Here is a 12,830-nt window from a genome sequence, read left to right as displayed (position 1 = left end):
CATCTATTTTAATTCACATCTTTTTTTGGCTTCTCTCTAATTAATGACAAGAGTTTAAAATTAATTTCCCATGTTGATTATTGACGTAAATGAAAATTTAACTAATCAAGTGAATCAGCTAATTGATTATCTTTGTACAAATCAACCAACATGTTGAACTTGGCCTTGTATCGATAGAGAGAGATTGATATTTTTACACAATTAGTGAAAATTGTACAATCAGCTTATTGTTGATGTTTGTTGACAACAATTAAATCAAGAGATAAATGAAACTGTTAAAATAAGAGGAAGAAAAAAGTTTTATAAAAAGTAAATTGACAATTAAAAGTTGATTTTAAGTATAAATTGATTGGCTGTCGAACACTTGATTGTGATTAACTATCGGGAATCACAATTTACCATAGTAGACCAATGATCGTTTTTTACTATCATCGGGAGTATAAAGAGGTTGATAGGTCAATCGAAGGGTCGATTTGTTCCGATTGAAGAAAAAAGTTGTACATAGATAACGAACTCGTCGTGGATTATATTTCTCTGGAAGGTCAATTGAGTAAAAGGGACGGATTAAAGTGACCACAATAAGGATAAGCTCAAGGATAATGATTAATATCCAATAGGGAAGTGGACGATCAGAGAGCCGACAATTAACTTGATCGAGATATGGTTTGATAAAATCAAACGGATCTTGGACTGGAGTATCATCGGTAATGATAAACTGTTCACCGCCGATACCAGGGTCCAAACGAAGGCGATCTTTGGCCTTACAACAAGCCCAAGCAGCGTTGCCAACGTAAGTGACCTGAGTCCGTGTGAAAACATTGTCCACTCGAGGTAAACAATTACCTGGTGATGATTTAGCAACTTTAATTAATTGGCTGACAAAGTAAGGATCCTCTTCACCATATAACAGGGTTGGTCTGACAATTACGGTTGATAATCGTCCAAATCCTGTTAATTAAACACAATCAACAATTAACTTGGAGTGATACATTTATTGTAATAATTTATTGATCAATTATTGGTAAATATAAATAATGAGAAAACAAAAAGTTTCGTCACAATTGTTTGCATATTGATTGTTTACTCATTAACAAAATTGATTTGACTTTCCAATTTTTGACCCAATTTTATTTACTAATTGTTTGGGAACAATTTAACAACAATCAAGTAAATCAAGGCTGGTTTAACATTAAACACGACACTTTTGTTTGTTTCTATTTCATCATAACCATTAATTGTTGTTACTTCACTGAAGTTCAGCTTCGTATTTACTTCGAGCGTAAGGTCCAAGAACGGGCTTTTTAGGAACCATACAAGTGTTTTCGGCACCATAATAGATCGGATCAGGTCCACAGATCACATCGATCGTCGATACATGAACAAAGTATCTAACATTTGATTCGATTGCACAATTAAGTAGATTCTCGGTTCCTGGAAAATCAAAGAAATTGGATAGTTTATATTGAGAGAGTTAGATAGTTCGAAAGGGTTTTCATTCTTAAATCTCACGGAAAACATTTCGAGATAAGAAGACACCATGAATTCATCGACTAAATTAAATTTAGATCGTCGATTTTTATCTTAATTCAGTTGCAATTTAATTGCAAACGAAAATCTATTGATAGAATTTTTCGAAGCCGTTAGATGTCACTAGGGTTTTCTCTCCATAGGGAACATGTTTTTCTGTTGAGATTTTGTCTCATGCTTTTCATTTGTTGACATTTTAATTTTCTCAATTTGATTGTTTTTCTAATTGTTAATTGTGTTAATTAACTTGATCATTTATCTCAATCAAGATGCCTGTTCCTCAAGGTGTTCCTAAAGGTGAATCTCCATGTTTTCAGAGAGTTTGTCTCATGCTTTTCATTTGTTGACATTTTAATTTTCTCAATTTGATTGTTTTTCTAATTGTTAATTGTGTTAATTAACTTGATCATTTATCTCAATCAAGATGCCTGTTCCTCAAGGTGTTCCTAAAGGTGAATCTCCATGTTTTCAGAGAGTTAAAATGGGCTTTACAATAGGATTTATGGGTAAGTATTTTTTTCTGTCGCTTTTTTATTGATAACATTTGATTGTTGATTGTGTTTGATTAATTTATCTGATTTATCTTTTTTTGATTAGTTGGATTAGGCTCTGGTTTTCTTTTTGGTGGGTTTTCATCTTTTCGAGCGGGACTCAGAGGGATATCTTTATTAACCAATACTGGTAAAGTGATGGCTCAAGGTGGAGGCACTTTTGGTACCTTCATGGCGATCGGTTCAGCAATTAGATGTTAATTGGTGGCTAATTAAATGTCAAACGTTGAGACTAATTGATTATCTATTCTATTATATCAGCGGTTGAGGAGGAAATATAGTTAAATCTTTTCAATGGTATCTGTTTCTTTCTTGGTGAAATTTTGATTACCATTGAATTGTTGTAATTTTTTCCCATTGTACTTGATAAATTTCAAGTACAATTGTAGTTGTAATTTTTTTCCATAATTAACTTTCATCAATATATATTGAGTGTTTCATTATCAATCAGGTGGAAATCTGATTGTAATGATTATCAAAATTGTTATTCGTCTTACATTTTAGTTTAATCTAAAGAATCTTTTGATTTATATCTAAACTAATCTTGTAGCTGTGATGTAACTCTCTCTCAATTATTTGTGATTAATTTGGAATCAGAGAAAAGGATAATCAAATTTACCATCAACATTAACAGAGAAAAGGGATTTCTCATCAGCATTGAAATCGATTGAAGTTTCAGCAGCACAATGAATGACACAATCAACACCTTCCATCGCTGTGGTGACAACTTTATCATCTCGAATATCTCCAGTTATGAATTTCATGGACTTTTCCGTTTTGTGGCCTAATGTGAATGAGAAAATGATGAAAACGATTATCACACTGGACCATTGAATTTCCCCACAATTAGAGGAGAGAAACAATTGGACGAAGAGATTTGATCACTCTGATTGTAATTAATGAGCTTTGATTGACATCTTACCGAGATTGTTTCGATATGGTCGCTTATCGAAGCAAACAATTGATGAAACTGAATCATCTTCTTCCTGAAGTAATTTAATCAAATGTTGTCCAAGGAATCCACTTGATCCAGTTACCAGAACTGAGATTTTGTTGATTGTTAACGATTGTAAAGATGGATAATCAGCCATTATCGATTTCCAATGAATGATGATAACACAACACAAATTTAATCCACAAGTGAGAAAATTCCTAGAAAATGTTAATTGATACCAATTAAGACACTAATTGGGATGATTAATTAACATGAATCATATTCGGGCGAAAGTTAAACAAAAATCAATTGATTGTCAATCCAAAGAAATGATATAATAACTTAGCGCGAACCAAATTTAGTAGTTAACTGACAATTTTCACTAAATACAGAAACAACTGAATCAGAGCAAAGTAAAATGTTGATTAATAAGAGGGAGAGTTAACTAAATCAACTCAAGTAAAAGTTAATTGTCAATCTATAAGCGGTTGAGCAATTAACTACGTGAAAGTTTCACGGTACAGTTGATGAATTTACTTGATTATCATGGAAGCGTAATAAGAAAACAGTTAAATGATTAGTTGATCAATGTCCATGAACTAGGGGACCATTGAGGTGATTTTAATTGTTACAATCAAAATCGAGAGAAAAAAAAATTAAACGGTGAAAGTAAATTGAGAAAATGAAAGAAGAAAAAAAAAGTTTCCAACCTTAAACTGTTAAGGATCAAAGGTATTGTTGGTTAATCATTTTGATTGTTGTTGAAGAACAAGTTAGTTAATAATAAATGTTAATTTCTTAATTGATTGTCGGTTGTAGTTGTTGATTTACTTCGCAATTTAGGATATCCTGTAACCTTGTTTTCTCTTGGATATTTGATTGTCTTTTTTTAATTTGTCCTAAATTTTTTCTTTCTTCAATTTAATTTATCTTCCACCTTCAATAGTGGAAACAATCAATAAAAATAATACAAGTGGAAAAGTTTTCACTTAAATCACAATTACTTGTGATTAGTTGAAAGAGAATTGAATTGGTAAAAGTTGATTTTGTATTCTTGTTTTATTTTTCTTTCTCTATTGTTTGAACTATTCTTGGATTGTCAGTTAATCACTGAAATATTGATCATCAATAACTTGATTTAGTTCATCCCTCTAATTGAAAGAGAGGTAAAGAAACACCCGCTGAGAGGTGAGAAGCAATTTATTAATCATTTTGGAGAAAAATTTTCTTCTTCTTCAGGATTTGGTTGAATGATTGTTGATCGAAATGATTATCATTCAAACTATTGTAACTGTAATTGTTGTTGTTGTTATCCAAATGATGTAATAGATTCAAATCAGGAAATAGTTTCTCGGTTTCTGGTATCGCCATTGGTAATTAATCGTTAATTGATTTGGGAAATTTGATCCTTTCAATGTGTTGTTTTTGTTGCTGTGATTGAGAATTGGTTTTCTTTCATGTTAATGATGAAGATGAGGAAAATAATTAAAAGATGAAATAATTGGTCAAGTTACAAGTAACAATTAGATATGAAGTTGATCATTTGCAAGGAGATTTTGGTTAACCATCACTTTAAACGGAAGCGTATTTAACTTCATCGAAGGCTTTTCTTGCTTTTTTAAGTTCTTCATTCATAAATAGAAGGTCTTTAATACGAGAATATTTCCTTTTATCTTTTCTCATCAGGAACATTATATCTTCAACAGCAACTTTACCAGATCTTCCTAATTCCATGGCTTTATGAGTTACCTCAGCGATATATTGGATAACCAAATCCTCTAGCAGATCAACTGATTCAGTATAAGGATTTTGATCGTCACCAAATCCATACATCATACATCTCAATTCCTTTGAAAAGAAACGTTTTCTTTTATCTCCAAGCTCTTGTGGTGGAATTACCTCCAATTCTTGACCAGTTTCATCTTCCTCCGAGTCTTCGTCACGTCTATTCATTTTAAATTAGTTCTTTTATTCAATTAAAGTAAAAGCCAATCAACAAAATCAAATTAAACAGTCAAATTAAATTTCTCATCAAAATCAAAACAAACATTTGATTTCATCCGAAAACATCAAAACTCAAGTACTCGAATCTCAATATATCGATATCATTTGGATTCTAATTGTGATGATGCAACAATTAATTCTAATTAAATCACATTGAACTTAAATCGACTGAATCTAAGACATGGAAAGAGAACTTATTAATTGTAGTTCTATTTTGGATTCTAATTAGAATAATAGTTTAATTGTGAAGAAAAAAAGTTAATTGACCATCGAGAGACTCGATACTTTGAGTTTTCTTGTTTTCGAAATTAAGTTTCCCGCTTTTCGATTTTTATTTCTAGAAAAAGAATTTAGATGTCGCTTTATGTTCTCCATTGGTTTTGGTTGAAAATGAGAAAAAATTTTGTTTTTATTTATCAACAATCAACAATAATTGAGAATCTGAAACTGTGAACATTATGTCAACTTTATTCCCATTTGTTAATTATATTCTATTTCTAATTCTATTTCTATTTCTACCTCTTTCTTCTGCTTCTTTCTATTATATTTTTTCTCCCTCTGTTTTGTTTTTTGTTAATAGAAATTAATTTGTGTTAAATTGACATCGATGAAACCACAAGAAAAAATGGAAGACGTTATAATTGAAAGGATGGAAACGGGATTGGGAGGAGAGTCAAGTAAATTGTCACCAATAATCATCAACAATAAGCCAAGAGTAAAGAAAAAAGGTCGAGTTAATTTCATGGAATTAACAATGGTAACAATATTCTACTTTGAGGACAGTATTGAAGATAAAGAGTGTAGGAGTAAATATTGGGAATTCGAAGCGAGTGATCGAGATCGATTTAAGAACAGGATCATGAGGACCGAGGAACAATTAACACCAATTCTATCAATTGACCATCGAAATAAAATTTTCCAACAAAGATTCGACATAAGGTCAACTTCAAACGAAATCCATTAACCCGCTTTTGTGTTATCATCTCATTCAACTATTCCCCCAATTAAGTGCGCAAAATCCGATGCGTAAAGCGAATCATTTATTTCATTGAATAGAATAGAAAATTGTAAAATATTATGTTGGCTGGTTTTCCATCAACATTTGTTCATCATTTATTTAAATAAATCTCTCATCATGTCTTCTTATTTGTGTTTTTATTCTAATTATTTGGATAATTTTAATCATCGAACATCCCAAATTATGTGTAGAAAATAGTAAAAGAGAAAACAATTGACTGGAAATTGAGCTTATCAATTGGGTGAGAATTCCGGTCACTGTTTTCTATTCTATTCTCAAAGAAGATACACCGCAAATACTATTACATCTGAACATCAAATTCTAAGGTAAGAATTTAATCTCAATTATTTTCTCTTCTCTACCAATCTAAGGTTTCTCTCCTTGGAAAATACCATCTAATCTCCTGTGATCATCTTCCATTCTAGTCTAGAGTTTTCTCTCATCTGTTGTGTTCAATTGAAATTCTTTCAATGGAAAATCCGTCATTTTCCATTCCAAAAGGTTTAGTTTTCTTTTAAAGAGAAAAAGAAAGAGAATATTGATTTTACTAAGATATAGGTGAGTAAAACTTACCAGCATAGAAAAGAAAGAGACAATTTGCTTCACTCTGTCTCTTTCTTTTCCTTGTGACCTTAGCTTGATTTTGCTCTTTCTATTTTTCCATCTTCTTTTTCCTATTCTAACAATATAAATACGAACAAATCAGCATCAGAAAATCTCATCTCTTTCTCTTTCTCTCTCTCTCTCTGCATCACCTTCATATCTTTTCTTGTAATCTTCATGTCAAACTCTCATTCTATCCAATACCTTGTGTATTTATCTCTATTTCTTGTTATCATTAGAATATTTTGGTACATTTTCTATTCTTTCTTGACTTATCCTTTTAATTTCTTGTTCCTTCCTCCCGCTCATTCTGTTTATTTCCTTCTTTCCACTTGAATTGATCTAATCTAATGATTGTTATTCTTTCTCTGTTCTCTTTACTATTTAGCCGGAATTATAAACACTTTTATCTTTCATCTATAATCTGGTAAACAGGAAGTGACCAGAAAAACCTCTTATCCATTTTATGAGAACCATTGCAGTTTTAGTGTCTTTTTAATTCAATTTTCTTGGTGTTTTCCTTTTTCTTGCCCACTACTAGTCAATCGATTTGCGCCACTCAAACCAACATATTTTATTGGAGGTAGTTGGTTCATATTATGTGGGACGAGATGTGTGATGTTATGCCAACTATTGTTGAAGATTCAACATCGCAACGAAACTTTGGAGAAGAAAATAATTTTGAACAACTCATGTTCAACATGCTCGATGAACGAGACAAACTCCTCGAAACACTAAGAGCAACACAAATACAACTAGAAGATACTCGTAATAAATTAAATGAAAGTGAAAAGGACAGAGAATCTCTAATCAAACAAATCAATGCAAATTTACCACAAGTATGTTTGAAATTGAAAAGATAAAATCGCCGCTATCAATTATCTTTAACGATCAATTATCTTTATATTTACAGGAATTCACTAGTTTAACGAGAGAGCTAAGTCAGGCAAGGGAACAAATCGATGAGAAAAATGAAGAAATCGCTGAACTTAAAGCTGAAAGGAGCAATACTAGGGTAACTATAATTTGATTATTCGTAAATTATCCTGTCCAAAAATCACTTTGATTGATTGTGAATCTGACAAATGATTTTCCTTCTTTTCTTTTTATTTAGTTATTACTTGAGCATTTAGAGTGCCTGGTTTCACGACATGAAAGGTCACTTAGATTAACTGTGGTCAAGAGACAAAATTCAGCGACAGGAGTTTCATCAGAAGTTGAAGTTCTCAAAGCATTGAAATCGCTGTTTGAACATCACAAAGCTCTTGATGAAAAAGTCAGAGAGAAATTAAGAGTCTCTTTGGATAGGATAAATCATCTGGAAGACGAATTAGCTAAAGCACATGATGAAATTAACAAATTACAATCGGAAAAGAGTAGTTATACAAATGGAAGTGACGATAAAACTAATTTAGTGACAAATGGACCAAATTTAGAGGAAACAGTGAAAACCCGATCAAGTGTAGACGAAAGTGGAATCAATGAGATGAAATCGTTACTAGAAAAACAATCAAGTGATCTATTAAAATCTCGATCACAAATCAGTGAACTAACTAATCGGTTAAAAGAGTTGGAAGAAGATTTAAAAATGGGTGATCAACAGCAGATACTAATCAAAGATGAAAACATGAAATTAAGAGAAACCCTGAGAGAGACTAACGCCCAGAAAGAAGACCAAGAGCAAAGGATATCCACCCTTGAGAAACGTTTCTGTAACTCTCAAAAAGAAACATCCTCCCTTAATGATCTCAACGATAAATTGGAACGTGAATTGGCCAATAAAGAAGCTCAACTGAAAATGGCCGAAGAAAAGATTAATGAACTTATTGAAAGATTAGAATTAACAGAACAAAAGTTATCCAAATTAGAATTCGACAAGAAACAAGAAGACCTAATCAATGAAGCAAAGGAAGAAGTTAATGAGTAAGTAAACTGATCAACTTATGATATGAAATTTTTTTTCTATTTAACTTATATTCTTATAACTAATTGTTTCAAATGTTATTTATCTTCAAGTACTGAGGAACAAGAGAAGCAAATGTCACTAGAGGAAAGAATTGCTCGTTTGAAACAACAACTTGAAGAGAAATCAACAGAACTACTTAGAGCCAGTCAACGGGAAAAGATGAACAAGGAACACAACCAAAAACTAGAAGCGACTGTGGACAAACTATTAGCCGAATCAAATGAAAGGTTACAATTGCACTTGAAGGAGAGAATCACCGCTCTTGAAGAGAAAAGTGTTCTACAACAAGAATTGGATCGTATTCGTCGTTTATTAGATGAAACACAAACAGAAAAAGAAAAAATTTTACAAGATTCAGCTAAAATGCGAAACGAATTGGATGCCCTGCGACAAGATGTACAAAACTATCGCGCTGAATCCATTCAGGTCGCTTTATCGGCCGCTATCTCGCGGAACCAAAAGAAAAGCGCAGCTGATCTTTACTGTGAACGCCAATGGAATAAAATGGATCATGTCACTAATCTTGGTCCGAACTTTGACCCTTCTGATGCCGATTGTAGTCAAACTGATGAAAATGATAATGAAAGTTTATTCGGACCCATTGATAACGTCCTTTTATCTCCTTCTGGTCAGTCAAGTAAGTATCTAGTTTGTCGGCATTTTATCAACCGCAATTTGGTTTAAGATTTTTTTTATTGTTTTTTACTCTTCTTTTTATCTTGTTTATCAATAGATGCACAAACTTTAGCATTGATGCTTCAAGAGCAACTTGATGCGATCAACAATGAAATCCGTTTGATTCAAGAAGAAAAACAAAGTACCGAACAACGTGCCGAAGAGTTAGGTTCACAACTCGAAAGTCTCGATTATTCAATGGGTCTACTTCCTCGAGCACAGTCAGACGATCAATCTCATCTCATGGGCATTTCACCCCCGCAAAGTGGTAGATCAACTCCCAGATCATCTCGTGCCAGTCCATCTGTAGATTATTCATCTTCACTTTACAATTTGGTGACTATTCATTTGTCATTCATTTTTTTATCACATTCGCTACTCTCAAAACTTATAATTTTTTTCATTATTCTCTACAGGATCTTAACCGTGGTAACGCAGGTCCATCAACTCCAAGATACATTCGGTTACAAGCTCCAAATGATAATAAACAAAATCCAAATATTCCCCCTTATGGTATTAATGTGCCTCCCGATATACTTCCAAGGTTAGAATATGAATCAGCTGATTTAATAGCTAATTTTTTTACTGTTATAAATGTGATATCATTTCGCTCATTTTTAACTTGAATTCTCTGACTTTTTTTCATTTAGACCTAATCCTGATCTCGATGATTACCAACACTATCAAGCTAATCAACCATGTTCAACGACTTCTTCTATGGATTCATTGAATCGACGGTTGTACCCACCGGGTGCCTATCAAATGAACCAACAATCGCCCCAACTTCAGCCACAATATTCAATGTCCCCTTATCCTTACTATTCTTCAGCAGCTCCCCCACAACAGAAAAAGAAAGGTCTAAAATCGACCTTTGTAGGTAAATTGTTTAGTAGCTCTAAACGGGATAAATTGAAATATCGGCAGCAATTCTATATGGGAAATTATCCCGTTGATTCTAGTGATTATATTACCATGGTAAACCCTGACTCATCTCAAAGCCTTGTAACCGTCGGGGGTGTTCCCGCCTCTCCTTCTTTAGGCTCAAAAGATTTTGATCGACGTGCACGAAAAAAGCACGAACTTCTTGCCGAAGCAATGAAAGCCGGAACGCCTTTCGCACTTTGGAATGGACCAACAATAGTAGCCTGGCTTGAAGTTAGTATCAAATGTAAAATATGTAATTATCTTTATTGATTAATTTTTCATTTTCTTCCTTAATAGCTTTGGGTTGCGATGCCGGCCTGGTATGTTGCCGCTTGTCGTGCAAATGTCAAATCGGGAGCTATCATGTCTGCTTTATCTGACACTGAAATTCAAAGAGAGATCGGAATTAGTAATCCATTGCATCGGTTAAAATTACGATTAGCAATCCAGGAAATGGTGGCTCTCACCTCTCCATCAGCACCTAAAAATATAAATACTAGTCTTGCATTTGGAGAAATGAATCACGAATGGATAGGAAATGAATGGTTAGTTAACTTGACTTTCCCTAACGGGTTGAACATAATCTTAGAAACTTTTTTAACTCAATTATTTTTCTAACAGGTTACCATCTCTAGGTTTGCCCCAGTATCGATCTTCATTCATGGAGTGTCTAGTTGATGCTCGAATGTTAGAACATTTAACTAAGAAAGATCTTCGAGTTCATCTCAAAATGTTGGATGCTTATCACCGAACGAGTCTTCAATATGGAATCAATTGCCTGAAAAGGCTCAACTATGATAAACGAGCTTTGGAAGAGCGACGTCGAAATTGTGAAAACGATATCATAGGTTCTTATTTAGATAAAAAATTATTCCTCTTGAGATAATTAGTCTTAATTCCTAGTTAATTAATATTTTCTCTAAAATTATCTTTCAGATGTTCTCGTGTGGTCCAATGAGCGGGTAGTCAAATGGGTTAATAATATAAAACTAAGAGAGTATTCAATTAATCTCGTTGAATCCGGTGTCCATGGAGCTCTAATAGCCTTGGATGAAACTTTCGATGCCACTCAAATGGCCTTATTCTTACAAATACCCGTTGATAATGTACAGGTAACTAATTGATGTTGTTTTCTCTAATCTAATTCCAACCAAACAAAGAAACAAGAACATTTTCTAATTCAATCTCTTCCCTCAATTCTCAGGCACGACAATTGTTAGAACATGAATTCAATGAACTTTTATCCAAAGGAACAGCTCGTCAACTGAAACACGTGGGTATAGAGTGGAATCGTTGTTTAGATATCAGCTCTAATGATTATCTTAATAGGTTATAGATAATCCGAGTCCAACCCCATCGGCTCGAGCGAGAGACAGACTGGTTTAAATTGGTTTTTAAATTTGGGCTAAAAGGAGGATAAAAATGATCACCGGAGGACGAAATCAAAAAAGAAAAAAAAATCAAATTCAACCCAAGGGACAAGTTAACCAGAAGAAACCTCAATGGCAATAATAAGATGTGACCCTCGTCATCGTGACCGTTTTAGCCCGACTCCCCCCCAACCCTTTGCGTCAATTTTATGTTTTAATGTCAATTATTTTGTAATATAAGAAAGTATTATGAGTCGATATTATGAGTCAATTTTTTATTGTCAATTTTTGTAATTAAACTAATCAACACACACTTTTATCCGCCTCATAAAAGCAACCAAAACATATCAGTGATGGAGATTGAACCACGACAACAATTTACCACCGTCAAGACAAGCAAAAAATAATCTACGCGAATTGTTGATCACTTTAAATTTTCATCATAATCTATTCCAATTAACTAATTTATTCTAAATTGTAAAAACAAATTTATCCATAAAAAGCTCATTTGATTGATTGACCAACATACCAAATGGATTCCGATTTAAACTAAACTAATGGTGAGAATTTACTTTCAATTAGCTGCTAATCTTTTAGTGATTAGATTAGTAGATTAGTTGAAGAATAGTCTAGAATCAATAGCTTTGGGTATTTTCTCTCGATAAATAAGATTAGTTGTTAATCTTAATCTCTTAATCACTCAATTAGAAAATCTCTCAACAAAAAAGCTAAATTTCTATTGATTTTTCTGCTTTTTTCGTCTAAACATAAAATGAGATATTTGATGATTGGAAAAGCGAATGAATTTAGAAAGGTGCAATTAAGAAGACGTGATGAAATTTATTTAAATGAAATGATGGAAAATCAATTAATATGATATTTTACATGATTTCCTATTTGATTGAATCTCTTTACTCACTCAATTGGGGAAATAGTTGAATGAGATGATAACACAAAAGCGGGTTAATGGATTTCGTTTGAAGTTGACCTTATGTCGAATCTTTGTTGGAAAATTTTATTTCGATGGTCAATTGATAGAATTGGTGTTAATTGTTCCTCGGTCCTCATGATCCTGTTCTTAAATCGATCTCGATCACTCGCTTCGAATTCCCAATATTTACTCCTACACTCTTTATCTTCAATACTGTCCTCAAAGTAGAATATTGTTACCATTGTTAATTCCATGAAATTAACTCGACCTTTTTTCTTTACTCTTGGCTTATTGTTGATGATTATTGGTGACAATTTACTTGACTCT

The 12,830-nt window shown here is 32.8% G+C and overlaps 4 protein-coding genes across 6 annotated transcripts; 2 read left to right on the top strand and 2 right to left on the bottom strand.

Annotated features, from left to right (window-relative positions):
- Positions 1 to 281: 281 nt before the first annotated feature.
- LOC128392453 (3 beta-hydroxysteroid dehydrogenase/Delta 5-->4-isomerase type 2-like) lies at positions 282 to 4,539 on the bottom strand. The gene is made up of 4 exons (XM_053352481.1): positions 3,001 to 4,539; positions 2,698 to 2,862; positions 1,252 to 1,431; positions 282 to 948 (listed from the first exon to the last, which is right to left on the bottom strand). The coding sequence occupies exons 1-4, from the start codon at positions 3,167 to 3,169 to the stop codon at positions 389 to 391; spliced, it is 1,074 nt and encodes a 357-aa protein (XP_053208456.1). The 5' UTR covers positions 3,170 to 4,539; the 3' UTR covers positions 282 to 388.
- LOC128392648 (reactive oxygen species modulator 1-like) lies at positions 1,845 to 2,572 on the top strand. The gene is made up of 2 exons (XM_053352702.1): positions 1,845 to 2,033; positions 2,125 to 2,572. Exons 1-2 carry the CDS (start codon positions 1,952 to 1,954, stop codon positions 2,277 to 2,279), a joined length of 237 nt encoding a protein of 78 aa, XP_053208677.1. The 5' UTR covers positions 1,845 to 1,951; the 3' UTR covers positions 2,280 to 2,572.
- A 12-nt stretch (positions 4,540 to 4,551) lies between the features above and the next one.
- Positions 4,552 to 5,091, bottom strand: LOC128392647 (transcription initiation factor TFIID subunit 13-like). Its single transcript, XM_053352701.1, has one exon. The coding sequence runs from the start codon at positions 4,963 to 4,965 to the stop codon at positions 4,585 to 4,587; it is 381 nt and encodes a 126-aa protein (XP_053208676.1). The 5' UTR covers positions 4,966 to 5,091; the 3' UTR covers positions 4,552 to 4,584.
- Positions 5,092 to 5,408: 317 nt separating this feature from the next.
- On the top strand, positions 5,409 to 12,098 carry LOC128392629 (liprin-alpha-2-like). Of its 3 annotated transcripts, none has more exons than XM_053352680.1 (14): positions 5,409 to 6,360; positions 6,460 to 6,592; positions 7,026 to 7,476; positions 7,551 to 7,652; positions 7,752 to 8,560; positions 8,654 to 9,240; positions 9,337 to 9,614; positions 9,695 to 9,822; positions 9,929 to 10,433; positions 10,500 to 10,747; positions 10,824 to 11,050; positions 11,139 to 11,314; positions 11,407 to 11,475; positions 11,532 to 12,098. In XM_053352680.1, the coding sequence occupies exons 3-14, from the start codon at positions 7,237 to 7,239 to the stop codon at positions 11,586 to 11,588; spliced, it is 3,426 nt and encodes a 1,141-aa protein (XP_053208655.1). In that variant the 5' UTR covers positions 5,409 to 6,360; positions 6,460 to 6,592; positions 7,026 to 7,236; the 3' UTR covers positions 11,589 to 12,098. The 3 variants fall into 3 exon arrangements, with proteins under 3 accessions (XP_053208655.1, XP_053208654.1, XP_053208656.1); XM_053352681.1 differs by lacking the exon at positions 6,460 to 6,592 and having other exon boundaries at positions 5,411 to 6,360; positions 7,026 to 7,064; positions 7,179 to 7,476; XM_053352679.1 differs by lacking the exon at positions 6,460 to 6,592 and having other exon boundaries at positions 5,410 to 6,360.
- The last annotated feature ends 732 nt before the right edge of the window (positions 12,099 to 12,830 follow it).

This window comes from Panonychus citri, unplaced genomic scaffold (genome assembly GCF_014898815.1).
Source record: "Panonychus citri isolate SS breed McGregor unplaced genomic scaffold, ASM1489881v1 Contig00136, whole genome shotgun sequence".
Lineage (NCBI taxonomy): Eukaryota > Metazoa > Arthropoda > Arachnida > Trombidiformes > Tetranychidae > Panonychus > Panonychus citri.
Note: the sequence above shows the minus strand (reverse complement) of the source record. Positions and strands in the feature narration are given on the sequence as shown.

Bases quoted from the DNA above. Each gene is read 5' to 3' on its own strand.
- LOC128392629 (XM_053352680.1), top strand. From the start codon at position 7,237: ATGTGGGACGAGATGTGTGATGTTATGCCAACTATTGTTGAAGATTCA. The intron at 7,477-7,550 runs GTATGTTTGAAA...TTATATTTACAG, and splicing joins TCAATGCAAATTTACCACAA to GAATTCACTAGTTTAACGAG. The intron at 9,823-9,928 runs GTTAGAATATGA...TTTTTCATTTAG, and splicing joins CCTCCCGATATACTTCCAAG to ACCTAATCCTGATCTCGATG.
- LOC128392453 (XM_053352481.1), bottom strand. From the start codon at position 3,169: ATGGCTGATTATCCATCTTTACAATCGTTAACAATCAACAAAATCTCA. The intron at 1,432-2,697 runs GTAAATTTGATT...TTGATTTTCCAG, and splicing joins TTTCTCTGTTAATGTTGATG to GAACCGAGAATCTACTTAAT. The intron at 949-1,251 runs AGTGAAGTAACA...TTTAATTAACAG, and splicing joins TAAATACGAAGCTGAACTTC to GATTTGGACGATTATCAACC.
- LOC128392648 (XM_053352702.1), top strand. From the start codon at position 1,952: ATGCCTGTTCCTCAAGGTGTTCCTAAAGGTGAATCTCCATGTTTTCAG. The intron at 2,034-2,124 runs GTAAGTATTTTT...TTTTTTGATTAG, and splicing joins CTTTACAATAGGATTTATGG to TTGGATTAGGCTCTGGTTTT.
- LOC128392647 (XM_053352701.1), bottom strand. From the start codon at position 4,965: ATGAATAGACGTGACGAAGACTCGGAGGAAGATGAAACTGGTCAAGAA.